A 16722-nucleotide genomic window follows, 5' to 3' on the forward strand; every position below is an offset into this window, starting at 1 on the left:
CACGGCACCGGCTACCGTGCAACGGCACGGCGCCGTCGCCGTGACACGGTACGACGCCGTGCCGCACCGCGGCACCGTGGTGCGCGGGGGGCCAATTCTCAGTCGATATTTCGCAGGTGGCGTGCGTGCATGTGTTTAAGGGTCCGTTCACACAGACCGGCTCGGAGAGGAGAGCAGATTTTTATCACGTTGGAAACAGTGTTTTGAGTGATTGTAGTAAAGTTTATTTTTGCATTTGCACCTTTTTTGTCATTAAGAGCTATTACGCACTGTCGACTTGTCGCCGGCGACTCGGTCACCTCGGCGACCAAAACATAGGCAACTAGGCAGGAGACCAAGCCAAGCGACAGTATTCCAAGTACATTCGTATATATACGTCCGGTCGTTACGACAGTTGCTCGCAGTGTGAATGCTTCCATTTGAAGCCGTGCTCCTATTGGTCGCCAGCGACCGGCAGTCGCTTGTGTGTCGCCACGACGCGGCGAGTCGCCCAGTCGCTTGGGCGACCGACGACCAAGTGCGTAGACATCTATTTAAACTGTAGAAACTCACAGTCGCCAGCGACCGAGTCGCCGGCGACAAGTCGACAGTGCGTAATAGCTCTAAGAGCTAGTTCAGACATGGCGGAATCCGTGCGGATGCAAATCGCGCGGTTAGACCGCGCGGATCTTATTTACATTAGCGCCTATAAGGCCGGGTTCCCACTACGCCGGACCGGCAGATCTGCCGCGCCGGTAAATCTGCCGGAAGAGCTAGTGGCTGTACAATTTATATGAAGCTATTCACATTATCCCGGGTCCGGCATTTTTGCCGAGCCCGGCATTTCTACCGAACGTTTTGTCACTACGAATTGCCGGTAGAACGACCGGGCCCGGAGTAATGTGAACGAGTTTGTGCCGGTATCTGTCCCCCGCTCGCCCTGCTCGTGCTCCCCTCGCCCCGCCCGTGTTCCACTCACGTCATTCGGCTCGCATGTTCTGGTAAAAGTAGACGTTTAGCATGGATATTCAAGCAGAAACTTTAATTACGCTTGTCCAAGAGAGACCTGTTCTGTGGGATAAGACCGAAGACGTTTATAAAGACAAAAACTTAAAGTTAGCAGCATGGCGTGAAGTATGTTTAATACTGAAACCAAACTTCGATGAACTGGATGAAAAAGAAAGAAAACAGTACGGTGAGTTTTTAATGTTTTATTGATAAAATGTAAATGCATTGATAAATTTTATTTTATAGCTGCTGCCTGCCACGGAACGGAACCAATATCTGAAACAAAATAATTAGTAAATGATGTCCGTATAGCGTTGGCATTAGGGCCACCTCGACTCGACACATTTCGATTCATGGGTGTAGTTTCTTGTTCTTGTCTATGTTCTATATTTTGGTAACTTTCAAAATTTATACCATCTTTTTCTCTTACAAAATTATGTAAGACTGCACAAGCTTTAATTACTTGAATTGCTGTGTCTACGTTGAGATCTATAGCTCGATGGATTATTCGCCACTTATTTGCCAGAATACCAAAAGCGCACTCAACATACCTTCTTGCTCGACTTAGTCTATAGTTAAAAATCTTTTTATCAGTATTCAAATGTGTACCTCCATATGGACGTAGGAGATTAGGTGTTAAAGCAAAGCCTTCATCGCCAACAAGTATAAACGGTAATTCTTCGTGCAAGTTTTCATGAAGCGGTCTAGGCTTTGGTACATTTAAAGTACCATCATTGATCTTTTGCCAAAATGTACTATCCTTTAATATACTAGAATCGCATTCCTTGCCAAATGAGCCCACACTAATAAAAATAAATCGGTACTCTGAATCGACAACTGCCATTAATACAAAAGAATAATACTCCTTGTAATTAAAGAACATAGAACCACTCTTGGCTGGTTTCAAAATTCTGATATGTTTGCCATCTACTGCTCCAAGACAGTGAGGAAAGTTGGCTTTTCTTTCGAATCCTGAAGCGATGTCCTCCCATTCTCTCTCAGTATCAGGCAGCTTAAGGAAATCTGTCTTTAGGTTTTCCCAAATGACGTGGGTCATTTCTTTTATTAGTTTACTTATTGTCGAAACGCCTACTCTGTATGAGTAATGTATTTCTTTGAATGAACATCCTGAAGCTAAATATCTGAAAAAAAAGTATTTTTTGTTAATACATTATTACTTTATACGTCACCAAGAAACAAATTGTATTGTTTTATGATATTTTTTTATTGATTTCAGGAAAACAGGTTTCAACTAAATGGAATAATATACGAGATTCGTGGCTTAAGACAGTAAAGAAACAAAAAGATGAGTCTAAATCTGGATCTTCGACCAAAAAGACACGAAATTATTTATATCACGAGCAATTAATGTTTTTGAAAAAAGTCTCCGAACCTCGACCACCACATGAGTCAGTTTCAAAAAAAGCAAGAACCGAGACTGAAGTAGGCATGGAATCAGATTTTCGTTCACCTTTAATTAAAGATAAAAAAAAAATTGATAATAAAGAGGTAAATGACAGGATGGTAAAGTTTTTGGACTCCAGAATAAACCCAGAAAAGGAAAACCATCATCTATCTTTCTTCAAAGGCATTATACCAATCTTGAACACTTTAACTATCGAAGAGACTTTAGAATTTCAAGCTAGCGTCATGACAATGTTGCAAAAAATTAAAAGTAGGAATTATGAGAGACCAAATTACGGACATTGGCGTGATTCATATAATCAGATAACCGGACCAGATCAGTATTCTGGATACTACACACATAATAGCGTCAATCAACAGCCAATACCTACGCAAGATCAACACTACCCTGGATACTCTACGCAATATAATAGTAGCAATCAACAGGCAACAACATCTATACCATCAACTTCATCTCAGACATCGAATCCGATTCCAGCTTCGCCATCAGCATCTAGTAATCGTTCCATACATTCCCAAGACTCAGATTACTTAGATTTTGAAGGGATTTAAGTTTGAGTACAAATAAATACTTAAATAATTGTTTGCATTTTTAATTCATAATGATTATCAAATACATACACCCTCCCACACACACACATTATATATATTCACATTCATGAAACAAACATACATAGCAAACATTCATTCATTCATACAGTCTTAAGTAGGTACCTACGTCAAAACTATTATTACGCAATCTAGTGCATAAAATAATCTTACCTTAGACATATGGCTAATCTTTGTTCTGGGCAAATACATTCTCTGAAACTTGTATCTCGTACTCTTATGTCTAGTCGTCCCAGTAAATCGTCAAAAGTGGTTGCTGTCATTCGAAAATAATTGAAGAACTTTGATTCGTCTCTTCTAAGTTCACCCATTAATGTTTCAAATGTTCCAAGTGAAAATCTTTCCCGTAAAATAGGGTGTACCCAATGTTTTCTTTTATTTTGCCTTCTATTAAGATACCACCACAACACAACAATTTCGTCGTCCATTGTGCGCGCAGGTCCAAATTCAACTGAGGACTGTCTGAATTTCTTCCGGGATCCGATGTAATGTGAACACTCTGTCCGGTGTCCGGTTTTCGGCAGATCTGCCGGTCCGGCGTAGTGGGAACCCGGCCTAAATTCGTTCATACCTGTCCGCGCGGATTGACAAACCGCGCGGCTACCGCCACTCAACCGCTAGAAAATGAATTCGCGCGGTTGCCGCTCGGATCTATTTACTTGACGTACCTAGAGCGCGTTCAGTTGCTCTGCGGAAGCCGCGCGTATCGGACGGTGACAATGGATCGCTTCGACACCGAGCTATTCATCGATGAGGTGGAAAAGAGACCTGCTTTGTGGGACATCCAATGTGCAGAATATTCCAATAAAATTATTAGAAACGGAGCTTGGCAGGAGCTGGTGGATATTTTTGGAGAAAATGAGGATTCTTTGGAAAAAAAGGTTCTTTTTGGTCAGTATGTATTTAATTTTACATTTATCAGGGTAGTTTACATATTTTGTAATTGACAGTCCACCCCAAATAACTAAACTATATAAAAATGTTGTTATTGTGATTGGAGATAAGTATCGGGCGCGGGAAAAATCTCACGATTCTCACGCACGCAAACACCACGCCTCGCTACTCGCCTCTAGTACTCGCCTCCAGTGAGGTCAACTTCGTTCTATCCGGGTGTCCCTTGACACCTCTCAAGTTTTTATATTTTTGTGTCTTGCCATTCTACACGACCCTCATTTACAAAGTAATTAGCATATTTGTCTCTAATATTTAATGATGACGGTGTACCCCTTCCTGCATGTAATGTATTAAGATTACTCATTGGCCCAGTATATAAAGTATCTTCAAACTGTATACCATCTCTAGTTCTAACAAAATTGTGTAGCACACAACAGGCCTTTATTATGTCTTCGGCAAAGTCTATATTAACGTTTATAGGCCTATGAAAAATGCGCCACTTGTTTGCCAGAATTCCAAAAGTGCATTCAATATAACGTCGAGCTCTTGATAACCTGTAATTAAATATATTTTTTTCGTATGATAGCCCTCTACCTGCATAGGGTCGCATTACAGTTTCGGATAAACCAAACGCTTCATCGCCAACTATGACGTATGGCAATGGCGTAGGATCTGTGTTAGATATTGGTTTAGGTTTTGGTATGTGTAATGACTTTTCTATTAATCTTTTATAAAATACCGAATTTTTAAAAATTGCAGAATCACTACTTTTTCCATATGATCCAATATCTATGAAAGAAAAACAATAGTTACTATCACAAAGTGCCAACAGCACTATGGAAAAAAAAGTTTTGTAATTATAATACAAAGATCCAGAATCATTGGGTTTTGTAATCCTTATATGCTTGCCATCTATGGCGCCAATGCAATTGGGGAAATTTGCATATTTTTCAAAATCTGTAGCTATTTTCTTCCATATATCTTCGCTGGGTTCAGGCATGACATTTTTTGCGACTTTTTCCCACAGAGCTTCACATACTTCACGGACAATTCCTGTAATTGTAGATTTGCCAAGACGAAAGTTGTAATGCAGTTCTCCAAAGGAACAACCAGTACCCAGATATCTGAAACAATATAATCTTGATCTGTATCGTTTTGTTAACAAAGTTGCAAACTTTTCATTTATTAATTATAAGTCGCGGGCACCAGCTAGTTTAAAATAATGAGTGTCAATTATTTTATTTTAAATTTTTCAAATTTTTGAGTGTCTTCAAATATTTGACCGCTCCTGTATTTATAAGTCTACAATTTTGTTAAAAATACTGATTTCTGTTCCAGGTGTAACTTTACAAAAAAAGTGGAAGAATATACGGGATGCTTATAATAAGGAATTCAAGAAAGGCAAATCAATTCCTTCTGGTTCTGGTGCATGTAAAGGTTCAAAATACATGTATTTTGACCGGCTTTCTTTTCTTCAGAAGACAGTAGAAAACAAAGAAACGACATCAAACATACATGAAGCCAAAAATGAAGGAATTCAAAACATTGACCAAAACCAAGATAATTTTGTTAATGCACGTGAAATACAACCAGTACCCAATAAAAGGAAGAAGACTAAAATTACTTCAGAAGAGCGATTGGCTGACATATTAGAAAATAGCATTGAATCAAGGGATAAAATACAGAGACAATTACAAGAAAGTATGTCAAAGCAAGATGATGATGATAAGCTTTTTTGTATGTCATTGTATAAAGAGTTAAAAAAAATTCCAGAAAATAAGCGTTTGGCTACTAAAATTGAATTACTCCAGGTAATACAGAAAGGGCAGAAATTACCAGCGCCTATTCATATCACGAGCCAGCAGAACACGCCTAATGAAGTATTTTGGCAAAACCAACAATATTCAAACCCACAAGGATATTTTACAGGATATTCTACAATCGTACCAGGAGAGTCTCCATCGCCTTTATCATGCAATAGCACTGACGACTCACAGTCTTCTATAGTACAAAACATATATTCTGATGTATAAAATAAATATCTTACCTTAATGTAATCACGAGTTTTTCTTCTGGGGCCACGCTTGACCTCATATGGGTATCATTAGATGCAATTTGTTCACTGATCATTTCTAATAATTCATCAAATGAATTTATCGACATTCTCAAATAATTAAAGAATTTTGGTTCAAAACTTCTTAATTTTGGATATAAAGTCAGAAACTGACCATGGGTGAGCCGATCACGTAATATTGGATGCACCCAATACTGCCGTTTCTTCTTTCTTTCTTTTTTACGGAGCAACAAGTACACACATATTGCTTCTTCGACTTCCATGATTGGACTAGAACGCTGTCACTCTATGCGGATTACGGCACTCCGCATTTACATCCGCGTCTGTCTGAACACTTGCGTTTAGAACCGCGCGATTTGCATCCGCACGGATTCCGCCATGTCTGAACTAGCTCTAAATTCGTTCATACCTGTCCGCGCGGATTGACAAACCGCGCGGCTACCGCCACTCAACCGCTAGAAAATGAATTCGCGCGGTTGCCGCTCGGATCTATTTACTTGACGTACCTAGAGCGCGTTCAGTTGCTCTGCGGAAGCCGCGCGTATCGGACGGTGACAATGGATCGCTTCGACACCGAGCTATTCATCGATGAGGTGGAAAAGAGACCTGCTTTGTGGGACATCCAATGTGCAGAATATTCCAATAAAATTATTAGAAACGGAGCTTGGCAGGAGCTGGTGGATATTTTTGGAGAAAATGAGGATTCTTTGGAAAAAAAGGTTCTTTTTGGTCAGTATGTATTTAATTTTACATTTATCAGGGTAGTTTACATATTTTGTAATTGACAGTCCACCCCAAATAACTAAACTATATAAAAATGTTGTTATTGTGATTGGAGGTAAGTATCGGGCGCGGGAAAAATCTCACGATTCTCACGCACGCAAACACCACGCCTCGCTACTCGCCTCTAGTACTCGCCTCCAGTGAGGTCAACTTCGTTCTATCCGGGTGTCCCTTGACACCTCTCAAGTTTTTATATTTTTGTGTCTTGCCATTCTACACGACCCTCATTTACAAAGTAATTAGCATATTTGTCTCTAATATTTAATGATGACGGTGTACCCCTTCCTGCATGTAATGTATTAAGATTACTCATTGGCCCAGTATATAAAGTATCTTCAAACTGTATACCATCTCTAGTTCTAACAAAATTGTGTAGCACACAACAGGCCTTTATTATGTCTTCGGCAAAGTCTATATTAACGTTTATAGGCCTATGAAAAATGCGCCACTTGTTTGCCAGAATTCCAAAAGTGCATTCAATATAACGTCGAGCTCTTGATAACCTGTAATTAAATATATTTTTTTCGTATGATAGCCCTCTACCTGCATAGGGTCGCATTACAGTTTCGGATAAACCAAACGCTTCATCGCCAACTATGACGTATGGCAATGGCGTAGGATCTGTGTTAGATATTGGTTTAGGTTTTGGTATGTGTAATGACTTTTCTATTAATCTTTTATAAAATACCGAATTTTTAAAAATTGCAGAATCACTACTTTTTCCATATGATCCAATATCTATGAAAGAAAAACAATAGTTACTATCACAAAGTGCCAACAGCACTATGGAAAAAAAAGTTTTGTAATTATAATACAAAGATCCAGAATCATTGGGTTTTGTAATCCTTATATGCTTGCCATCTATGGCGCCAATGCAATTGGGGAAATTTGCATATTTTTCAAAATCTGTAGCTATTTTCTTCCATATATCTTCGCTGGGTTCAGGCATGACATTTTTTGCGACTTTTTCCCACAGAGCTTCACATACTTCACGGACAATTCCTGTAATTGTAGATTTGCCAAGACGAAAGTTGTAATGCAGTTCTCCAAAGGAACAACCAGTACCCAGATATCTGAAACAATATAATCTTGATCTGTATCGTTTTGTTAACAAAGTTGCAAACTTTTCATTTATTAATTATAAGTCGCGGGCACCAGCTAGTTTAAAATAATGAGTGTCAATTATTTTATTTTAAATTTTTCAAATTTTTGAGTGTCTTCAAATATTTGACCGCTCCTGTATTTATAAGTCTACAATTTTGTTAAAAATACTGATTTCTGTTCCAGGTGTAACTTTACAAAAAAAGTGGAAGAATATACGGGATGCTTATAATAAGGAATTCAAGAAAGGCAAATCAATTCCTTCTGGTTCTGGTGCATGTAAAGGTTCAAAATACATGTATTTTGACCGGCTTTCTTTTCTTCAGAAGACAGTAGAAAACAAAGAAACGACATCAAACATACATGAAGCCAAAAATGAAGGAATTCAAAACATTGACCAAAACCAAGATAATTTTGTTAATGCACGTGAAATACAACCAGTACCCAATAAAAGGAAGAAGACTAAAATTACTTCAGAAGAGCGATTGGCTGACATATTAGAAAATAGCATTGAATCAAGGGATAAAATACAGAGACAATTACAAGAAAGTATGTCAAAGCAAGATGATGATGATAAGCTTTTTTGTATGTCATTGTATAAAGAGTTAAAAAAAATTCCAGAAAATAAGCGTTTGGCTACTAAAATTGAATTACTCCAGGTAATACAGAAAGGGCAGAAATTACCAGCGCCTATTCATATCACGAGCCAGCAGAACACGCCTAATGAAGTATTTTGGCAAAACCAACAATATTCAAACCCACAAGGATATTTTACAGGATATTCTACAATCGTACCAGGAGAGTCTCCATCGCCTTTATCATGCAATAGCACTGACGACTCACAGTCTTCTATAGTACAAAACATATATTCTGATGTATAAAATAAATATCTTACCTTAATGTAATCACGAGTTTTTCTTCTGGGGCCACGCTTGACCTCATATGGGTATCATTAGATGCAATTTGTTCACTGATCATTTCTAATAATTCATCAAATGAATTTATCGACATTCTCAAATAATTAAAGAATTTTGGTTCAAAACTTCTTAATTTTGGATATAAAGTCAGAAACTGACCATGGGTGAGCCGATCACGTAATATTGGATGCACCCAATACTGCCGTTTCTTCTTTCTTTCTTTTTTACGGAGCAACAAGTACACACATATTGCTTCTTCGACTTCCATGATTGGACTAGAACGCTGTCACTCTATGCGGATTACGGCACTCCGCATTTACATCCGCGTCTGTCTGAACACTTGCGTTTAGAACCGCGCGATTTGCATCCGCACGGATTCCGCCATGTCTGAACTAGCTCTAAATTCGTTCATACCTGTCCGCGCGGATTGACAAACCGCGCGGCTACCGCCACTCAACCGCTAGAAAATGAATTCGCGCGGTTGCCGCTCGGATCTATTTACTTGACGTACCTAGAGCGCGTTCAGTTGCTCTGCGGAAGCCGCGCGTATCGGACGGTGACAATGGATCGCTTCGACACCGAGCTATTCATCGATGAGGTGGAAAAGAGACCTGCTTTGTGGGACATCCAATGTGCAGAATATTCCAATAAAATTATTAGAAACGGAGCTTGGCAGGAGCTGGTGGATATTTTTGGAGAAAATGAGGATTCTTTGGAAAAAAAGGTTCTTTTTGGTCAGTATGTATTTAATTTTACATTTATCAGGGTAGTTTACATATTTTGTAATTGACAGTCCACCCCAAATAACTAAACTATATAAAAATGTTGTTATTGTGATTGGAGGTAAGTATCGGGCGCGGGAAAAATCTCACGATTCTCACGCACGCAAACACCACGCCTCGCTACTCGCCTCTAGTACTCGCCTCCAGTGAGGTCAACTTCGTTCTATCCGGGTGTCCCTTGACACCTCTCAAGTTTTTATATTTTTGTGTCTTGCCATTCTACACGACCCTCATTTACAAAGTAATTAGCATATTTGTCTCTAATATTTAATGATGACGGTGTACCCCTTCCTGCATGTAATGTATTAAGATTACTCATTGGCCCAGTATATAAAGTATCTTCAAACTGTATACCATCTCTAGTTCTAACAAAATTGTGTAGCACACAACAGGCCTTTATTATGTCTTCGGCAAAGTCTATATTAACGTTTATAGGCCTATGAAAAATGCGCCACTTGTTTGCCAGAATTCCAAAAGTGCATTCAATATAACGTCGAGCTCTTGATAACCTGTAATTAAATATATTTTTTTCGTATGATAGCCCTCTACCTGCATAGGGTCGCATTACAGTTTCGGATAAACCAAACGCTTCATCGCCAACTATGACGTATGGCAATGGCGTAGGATCTGTGTTAGATATTGGTTTAGGTTTTGGTATGTGTAATGACTTTTCTATTAATCTTTTATAAAATACCGAATTTTTAAAAATTGCAGAATCACTACTTTTTCCATATGATCCAATATCTATGAAAGAAAAACAATAGTTACTATCACAAAGTGCCAACAGCACTATGGAAAAAAAAGTTTTGTAATTATAATACAAAGATCCAGAATCATTGGGTTTTGTAATCCTTATATGCTTGCCATCTATGGCGCCAATGCAATTGGGGAAATTTGCATATTTTTCAAAATCTGTAGCTATTTTCTTCCATATATCTTCGCTGGGTTCAGGCATGACATTTTTTGCGACTTTTTCCCACAGAGCTTCACATACTTCACGGACAATTCCTGTAATTGTAGATTTGCCAAGACGAAAGTTGTAATGCAGTTCTCCAAAGGAACAACCAGTACCCAGATATCTGAAACAATATAATCTTGATCTGTATCGTTTTGTTAACAAAGTTGCAAACTTTTCATTTATTAATTATAAGTCGCGGGCACCAGCTAGTTTAAAATAATGAGTGTCAATTATTTTATTTTAAATTTTTCAAATTTTTGAGTGTCTTCAAATATTTGACCGCTCCTGTATTTATAAGTCTACAATTTTGTTAAAAATACTGATTTCTGTTCCAGGTGTAACTTTACAAAAAAAGTGGAAGAATATACGGGATGCTTATAATAAGGAATTCAAGAAAGGCAAATCAATTCCTTCTGGTTCTGGTGCATGTAAAGGTTCAAAATACATGTATTTTGACCGGCTTTCTTTTCTTCAGAAGACAGTAGAAAACAAAGAAACGACATCAAACATACATGAAGCCAAAAATGAAGGAATTCAAAACATTGACCAAAACCAAGATAATTTTGTTAATGCACGTGAAATACAACCAGTACCCAATAAAAGGAAGAAGACTAAAATTACTTCAGAAGAGCGATTGGCTGACATATTAGAAAATAGCATTGAATCAAGGGATAAAATACAGAGACAATTACAAGAAAGTATGTCAAAGCAAGATGATGATGATAAGCTTTTTTGTATGTCATTGTATAAAGAGTTAAAAAAAATTCCAGAAAATAAGCGTTTGGCTACTAAAATTGAATTACTCCAGGTAATACAGAAAGGGCAGAAATTACCAGCGCCTATTCATATCACGAGCCAGCAGAACACGCCTAATGAAGTATTTTGGCAAAACCAACAATATTCAAACCCACAAGGATATTTTACAGGATATTCTACAATCGTACCAGGAGAGTCTCCATCGCCTTTATCATGCAATAGCACTGACGACTCACAGTCTTCTATAGTACAAAACATATATTCTGATGTATAAAATAAATATCTTACCTTAATGTAATCACGAGTTTTTCTTCTGGGGCCACGCTTGACCTCATATGGGTATCATTAGATGCAATTTGTTCACTGATCATTTCTAATAATTCATCAAATGAATTTATCGACATTCTCAAATAATTAAAGAATTTTGGTTCAAAACTTCTTAATTTTGGATATAAAGTCAGAAACTGACCATGGGTGAGCCGATCACGTAATATTGGATGCACCCAATACTGCCGTTTCTTCTTTCTTTCTTTTTTACGGAGCAACAAGTACACACATATTGCTTCTTCGACTTCCATGATTGGACTAGAACGCTGTCACTCTATGCGGATTACGGCACTCCGCATTTACATCCGCGTCTGTCTGAACACTTGCGTTTAGAACCGCGCGATTTGCATCCGCACGGATTCCGCCATGTCTGAACTAGCTCTAAAAATGCCTGAACGCGCTTCGTGTGAAGTAATAAAAGGAGCCGACCGGCTCCGCTTGCGTGCTCTTTCTCGCTCGCGCAGCCGATCGGCTCTGATTGCGTTTCAGATCTCTTCCAGCCGGTCGATGTGAAATAGTTGGCGGCTCCGCTCCGGCCAATTCCAAGCGTATACGACCCGGTCTGTGTGAAAAGAAAAAAGCAGGCCGATGCTCTCCGAGCCGGTCTGTGTGAACGGACCCTAATGTGTTTAAAACAAAATGGTGGAAAATATCGATGTAGATTTCTTTATTTCGGGCCGAAACACATAAGCGCGTTGCGGCGCCGCGCCGCTGAAATCGGCAGTGCGCTATAGCGGTGCGGCGCCGCAACGCACGACGTGAATTCCAGCGTTATGACGTCATACTTGTTGACAAGGATGCAGTTTGTTTCTAAGGCCAGCCGTACACGGACTGCTTCAAGCAGTTATGACCGACTGCTTGAAGCCGCGACCGCGCGGTGAACTATAGCCATTCATTCGCTGCCGTACACACGACTGCTCGAGCAGTCGCGACCGCTTCAAGCCGTCAACTACATGATGAAATTCCATCGTGCTGTCGACTGCTCGCGAGCAGTCGCGAGGCATACACTGACTGCTCGAGCCGTCGGCGGCTCTAGAGCAGTCGACAGCTCTACGACCTCCCCCTCCCTTCTCTTCTGGCCTCGCGGCGTTTAGTGTCTCTCTGTCTGAATCCATGACTAGACTGCGGTAGAAATTCAACTGCTCGAGCGGTTGGTAGAGACAGCTCGAGCAGTCAACAACCGACTGCTCAAGCAGTCAACGCCGACCGCTCGAGCGGTCCGTGTACGTCGGTCAGCCGTTAACTGCTCGAGCAGTCCGTGTACGCCCGCTCTAACACTCTTGCAAACAACACGTGTCAACCGAGAAGCAGTTTTAAAATTAAAATGTCTGACGTTGACGTCGATCTGTTTATATCTTCGGTTCAGGAACACCGTTGTTTGTGGGATACTAGTGACGAAACCTATAAAGACAAATTTATAAAACAAGAAGCATGGAAAAGCATTTGTGAGATCGTTTATGTTGATTACAAGGAAAAAAACTCAACCGAAAAATCAAAACTGGGTAAGTAGTAACATATAGTCTTAGGCAATGATATTTTAAACTAAAGATAAGTTATGTTCATAGTAATTTACGTTTTAAATCTGTTCCTGTGTTTAAATCATTACCTCCCAGCAATCCAAAACACACACACATTTGCAAGTTTTACTGATAAGCAAACCAAAAGATATGAAATAAAACGCAATTGAAAGAGATAGCTATAATTTTAATGGTATTATTTGTATTTTGAACTGAGTAGGTATACGAACATTCATATTTTGTTTAATTGCCAACTTAGGGCGCCAACATCACTGGAAAAGTAATTACAAAAATCATTCCGTATTAGATGTGGGCTTAAATTATTTTCATTTGCTGTGGGCAAATGCAACATTTGCAGATCAGAATCATCAAAGATAATGTCATCGGTCGCTTGTACTCCATCTCGATTCAAAACAAAGTTGTGCATTACACAACATGCCTTGATAATGTCTGTCGCAAATTCGTATTGCACATTCATAGATCGATGAAATATGCGCCATTTATTGGCTAGGATGCCAAAAGCGCACTCGACATATCTTCGGGCACGACTCAGTCGATAATTGTAAACTCTTTGTTGTACCGACAAATGTTTTCCTGAGTAAGGGCGCATGACGTTATTCGAAATTGAGAATGCTTCATCTCCTACAAAAACAAATGGAGTTTCATTTTGAGAACCTGGTAAAGGCTTTGGTACAGGAATAGGTAATTTGCGTGTCATAATCAAATCATAAAGTTTAGAGTTCTGGAAAACGGTGGAGTCACTTTCCTTGCCATACGCTCCTATATCGACAAAAATGAATCTATATCTAGAATCTACAAGAGCTAATAAAACTATTGAATTATAGCCCTTATAATTGTAAAACAGTGATCCACTGTGCGCAGGACATGTAATACGGACATGTTTACCATCAAGAGCTCCTATGCAGTTAGGAAAATTTGCTTTCTTGTCAAACTCAATAGCGACATCTTCTAGAACCTGTTTTGTTATAGGAGGTATATTTTGACTTGATAGATGTTTCCATATGGCGCGACAAACTGTCCTTACAATTTTTGCTATTGTACTTGCTCCTCGGAAGTAATTCGTATGCATGGTTTTAAAGTCACTGCCGGTTGCTAGAAATCTAAAATGAAATAATAATTAGTAGGCAAATAATAAAATAATACAAATGTAGGTATAATCAAACTCAAACCGCGCAGGTAATAGTGTTGCTAAAGGAATAGATTTTCAAAGATAGACAGGTAGTTTTTCAAAGAAGTACTCAATAAATATTTTACATTATGGTTGTTCTAGGCAAAGTCAATCAGTTTTTAACTTGCCTAAGTCAAGAAAAAGCAGAAAATTATTCTTTTTCGGCGGCCAGCCATTTATATGAAATTGGATGGACCGAAAGTACTTATGAAAGTTATATCAAATTTTATATGTAGTATAAATGGAATCTAGGGAATTTTAGTCTTTATTACTATTTTTCACTTGTGAAGTTTTTTGTTGCAGGTAATGATTTAGTCAAGAAGTGGAAGGCCATAAAAGATAATTTTGCTAAATATAAAAAAAAACTAAAAGATGCCAATCGATCAGGAGCTGGAGCTGCAAAAATTAAAGAATATCACTTGAATAAACAATTACAGTTTTTGAAAAAGGTTTCACAAAATGCAACTGATTCCAGTTTATGCGTAGCGGAAGGAGATATTGAGAATGAAATAACGGCATTGCCTCGTTATAAAAGTCAACCACGAAAACGAAAGGCAGATGATAAGGATGATATTGAAGAAGATTTATTGGCAATATTAAAAACACCGGAGAATAGACATTTGCATTTTTTCAAGGGGATTTTACCATCTCTACAATCGTTAAATGAGAATCAAACATTGATATTTCAAAGTCGGGTGCTTCAAATATTAACCGACATTCTTCAACCTTCAATTCATCAAAATACACATCACGGCTATAATCAAGAATATCAGCATCAGGGTTACAATCAAGGATATTCAACTATGAGATACGATAATACGGTTCAGAGTGGCTACCACACTTCTACTCCTGGAAGTTCGATTACTGAACAGAGGACTACCTCATCATCAAACCAACAACGTCCAATAAATTCACCATTTTTACTGGACGAAACGTCAGCTACTTCCTATGTTTCACAAGATGAGGAGTTTGATTTTTCTTAAATTGATCATTACATTTTTTAAGGCCTATTAAAGTATTCTTAAAGTAAGAAAATTGTATAATGCAAAAAGCTTAATTTGATTCTGTCTTGTTTCATTTGAACCTGGCTTTGTACCACTAGGTACCCCCAAACCATGAACACTAGTGATGCAAAATTTTTATCGACACCCCGCTAGTACCACAGGTGTATAAAGCCAGGGGTACAAATAAAACTAAACATTTGATTCCGAGTGCCATAAACATCAATAAAAAAAAATAAGAAACCTATTTGTTTTACCTTAAAGTTAAGCCCAGCATTTCCAAAGCAGTAACTGGTTTTCTTCCTTTATTTTTTTTCTTCTGTATATATTTTGATAACTCGCTTAATAGCTCTTCAAATGATGATATACTCATTCTAAAGTAGGCAACAAATTTTTTTTCGTCTATCTTTAATGCTTCGTATTTTTTAGAAAAGAACTCGCCATTTGGATTCATACCCTTACTTAATGGATGTATCCAGTATCTTCTTTGCCGTATTTTTAAGATAGAATAATGTCTTCTTAATAACAAATAAGCAATAAGTTTATTACGATCCATCGCAGAGAGACGTCTATCCACACTCAAAAATCACGAGAAAATGGTTGCCCTACCATAATGCCCTGTTTCGCGACGCCGCAACGCGGCAACGCAACTGCCGATTTTGGCGTTGCGGCGCCGCAAAAATAAGCAGTTTGCGTTATGTGTTTCGGCCCTTCGTTAGTGGAGGCACGTACAGTGCTCTGGGACAAGACAAATGACAATTATAAGGACAAACATTTAAAAACAGAAGCGTGGAAAGATGTTTGCCGAAACATTTTTGAATCATTTGATGACAAGGACATTATGCCCCGTATTCATGGGAAACATTTGTTGAGCAACAAAGTTGAATCAACGTGTTGCGGAGTTGCTGTCAACATGTTGCTGGCAACACTGCGTGTTGCAGAGTTGACAGCATCATGTTGACAAGCTCTCGCCCGACAAGCGTAAACATCAGTTTAGCGACAATTGTTGACGTGTGTGGACGAGTTTGCAACAGTTTATAAACATGGCAGTAGTGTGGAGCAATGATAAAATAATGCAATTAATAGAATTATTTCAATCAAAACCATTATTATGGGATTGTTCTATAAAACAATACAAAGATAGAAACAAAAAGAACGATGCATTCGAAGAAATTTCTCAAGTCCTAAATATACCCAAAAAAGACGTAGAAACTAAAATACATGTACTGCGTACTCATTTTACTAGAGAGAAAAAAAAGATGTCGGCAAAAAAAACTACAGGCAGCGGCGCAATAGAAAAATGTAAATGGATTTATTACGAGCCATTGGAATTTTTGTTATGTGGTGCAACTACTTCTGGTGAAACGGATACTATGAATAAAACAGTAAGTTGTTTTTGTAT

General features: G+C 38.5%; 10 protein-coding genes across 11 annotated transcripts; 5 read left to right on the forward strand and 5 right to left on the reverse strand.

The window, feature by feature from the left end:
- The first annotated feature begins 683 nt into the window (after window positions 1-683).
- Window positions 684-2993, forward strand: LOC125058504. The gene is made up of 2 exons (XM_047662587.1): window positions 684-1174; window positions 2225-2993. Exons 1-2 carry the CDS (start codon window positions 1000-1002, stop codon window positions 2962-2964), a joined length of 915 nt encoding a protein of 304 aa, XP_047518543.1. The 5' UTR covers window positions 684-999; the 3' UTR covers window positions 2965-2993.
- Window positions 1176-3590, reverse strand: LOC125058499 (protein ALP1-like). Of its 2 annotated transcripts, XM_047662582.1 has the most exons (3): window positions 3175-3590; window positions 1597-2129; window positions 1176-1263 (listed from the first exon to the last, which is right to left on the reverse strand). In XM_047662582.1, the coding sequence occupies exons 1-3, from the start codon at window positions 3588-3590 to the stop codon at window positions 1223-1225; spliced, it is 990 nt and encodes a 329-aa protein (XP_047518538.1). In that variant the 3' UTR covers window positions 1176-1222. The 2 variants fall into 2 exon arrangements, with proteins under 2 accessions (XP_047518538.1, XP_047518536.1); XM_047662580.1 differs by having other exon boundaries at window positions 1176-2129.
- Window positions 3591-3740: 150 nt separating this feature from the next.
- Window positions 3741-5972, forward strand: LOC125058505. The gene is made up of 2 exons (XM_047662588.1): window positions 3741-3912; window positions 5254-5972. Exons 1-2 carry the CDS (start codon window positions 3741-3743, stop codon window positions 5946-5948), a joined length of 867 nt encoding a protein of 288 aa, XP_047518544.1. The 3' UTR covers window positions 5949-5972.
- LOC125058502 (protein ALP1-like) lies at window positions 4147-6390 on the reverse strand. The gene is made up of 2 exons (XM_047662585.1): window positions 5963-6390; window positions 4147-5039 (listed from the first exon to the last, which is right to left on the reverse strand). Exons 1-2 carry the CDS (start codon window positions 6250-6252, stop codon window positions 4157-4159), a joined length of 1173 nt encoding a protein of 390 aa, XP_047518541.1. The 5' UTR covers window positions 6253-6390; the 3' UTR covers window positions 4147-4156.
- A 156-nt stretch (window positions 6391-6546) lies between these two features.
- Window positions 6547-8778, forward strand: LOC125058507. Its single transcript, XM_047662589.1, has 2 exons — window positions 6547-6718; window positions 8060-8778. The coding sequence occupies exons 1-2, from the start codon at window positions 6547-6549 to the stop codon at window positions 8752-8754; spliced, it is 867 nt and encodes a 288-aa protein (XP_047518545.1). The 3' UTR covers window positions 8755-8778.
- On the reverse strand, window positions 6953-9196 carry LOC125058501 (protein ALP1-like). The gene is made up of 2 exons (XM_047662584.1): window positions 8769-9196; window positions 6953-7845 (listed from the first exon to the last, which is right to left on the reverse strand). Exons 1-2 carry the CDS (start codon window positions 9056-9058, stop codon window positions 6963-6965), a joined length of 1173 nt encoding a protein of 390 aa, XP_047518540.1. The 5' UTR covers window positions 9059-9196; the 3' UTR covers window positions 6953-6962.
- Window positions 9197-9352: 156 nt separating this feature from the next.
- LOC125058508 lies at window positions 9353-11584 on the forward strand. Its single transcript, XM_047662590.1, has 2 exons — window positions 9353-9524; window positions 10866-11584. Exons 1-2 carry the CDS (start codon window positions 9353-9355, stop codon window positions 11558-11560), a joined length of 867 nt encoding a protein of 288 aa, XP_047518546.1. The 3' UTR covers window positions 11561-11584.
- Window positions 9759-12023, reverse strand: LOC125058503 (protein ALP1-like). The gene is made up of 2 exons (XM_047662586.1): window positions 11575-12023; window positions 9759-10651 (listed from the first exon to the last, which is right to left on the reverse strand). Exons 1-2 carry the CDS (start codon window positions 11862-11864, stop codon window positions 9769-9771), a joined length of 1173 nt encoding a protein of 390 aa, XP_047518542.1. The 5' UTR covers window positions 11865-12023; the 3' UTR covers window positions 9759-9768.
- An 865-nt stretch (window positions 12024-12888) lies between these two features.
- LOC125058509 lies at window positions 12889-16162 on the forward strand. The gene is made up of 2 exons (XM_047662591.1): window positions 12889-13115; window positions 14623-16162. The coding sequence occupies exons 1-2, from the start codon at window positions 12938-12940 to the stop codon at window positions 15300-15302; spliced, it is 858 nt and encodes a 285-aa protein (XP_047518547.1). The 5' UTR covers window positions 12889-12937; the 3' UTR covers window positions 15303-16162.
- LOC125058500 (protein ALP1-like) lies at window positions 13297-15876 on the reverse strand. Its single transcript, XM_047662583.1, has 2 exons — window positions 15578-15876; window positions 13297-14251 (listed from the first exon to the last, which is right to left on the reverse strand). The coding sequence occupies exons 1-2, from the start codon at window positions 15874-15876 to the stop codon at window positions 13363-13365; spliced, it is 1188 nt and encodes a 395-aa protein (XP_047518539.1). The 3' UTR covers window positions 13297-13362.
- Window positions 16163-16722: the final 560 nt, after the last annotated feature.

The sequence above is a fragment of the Pieris napi genome, chromosome 18 (assembly GCF_905475465.1).
Source record: "Pieris napi chromosome 18, ilPieNapi1.2, whole genome shotgun sequence".
NCBI lineage: Eukaryota > Metazoa > Arthropoda > Insecta > Lepidoptera > Pieridae > Pieris > Pieris napi.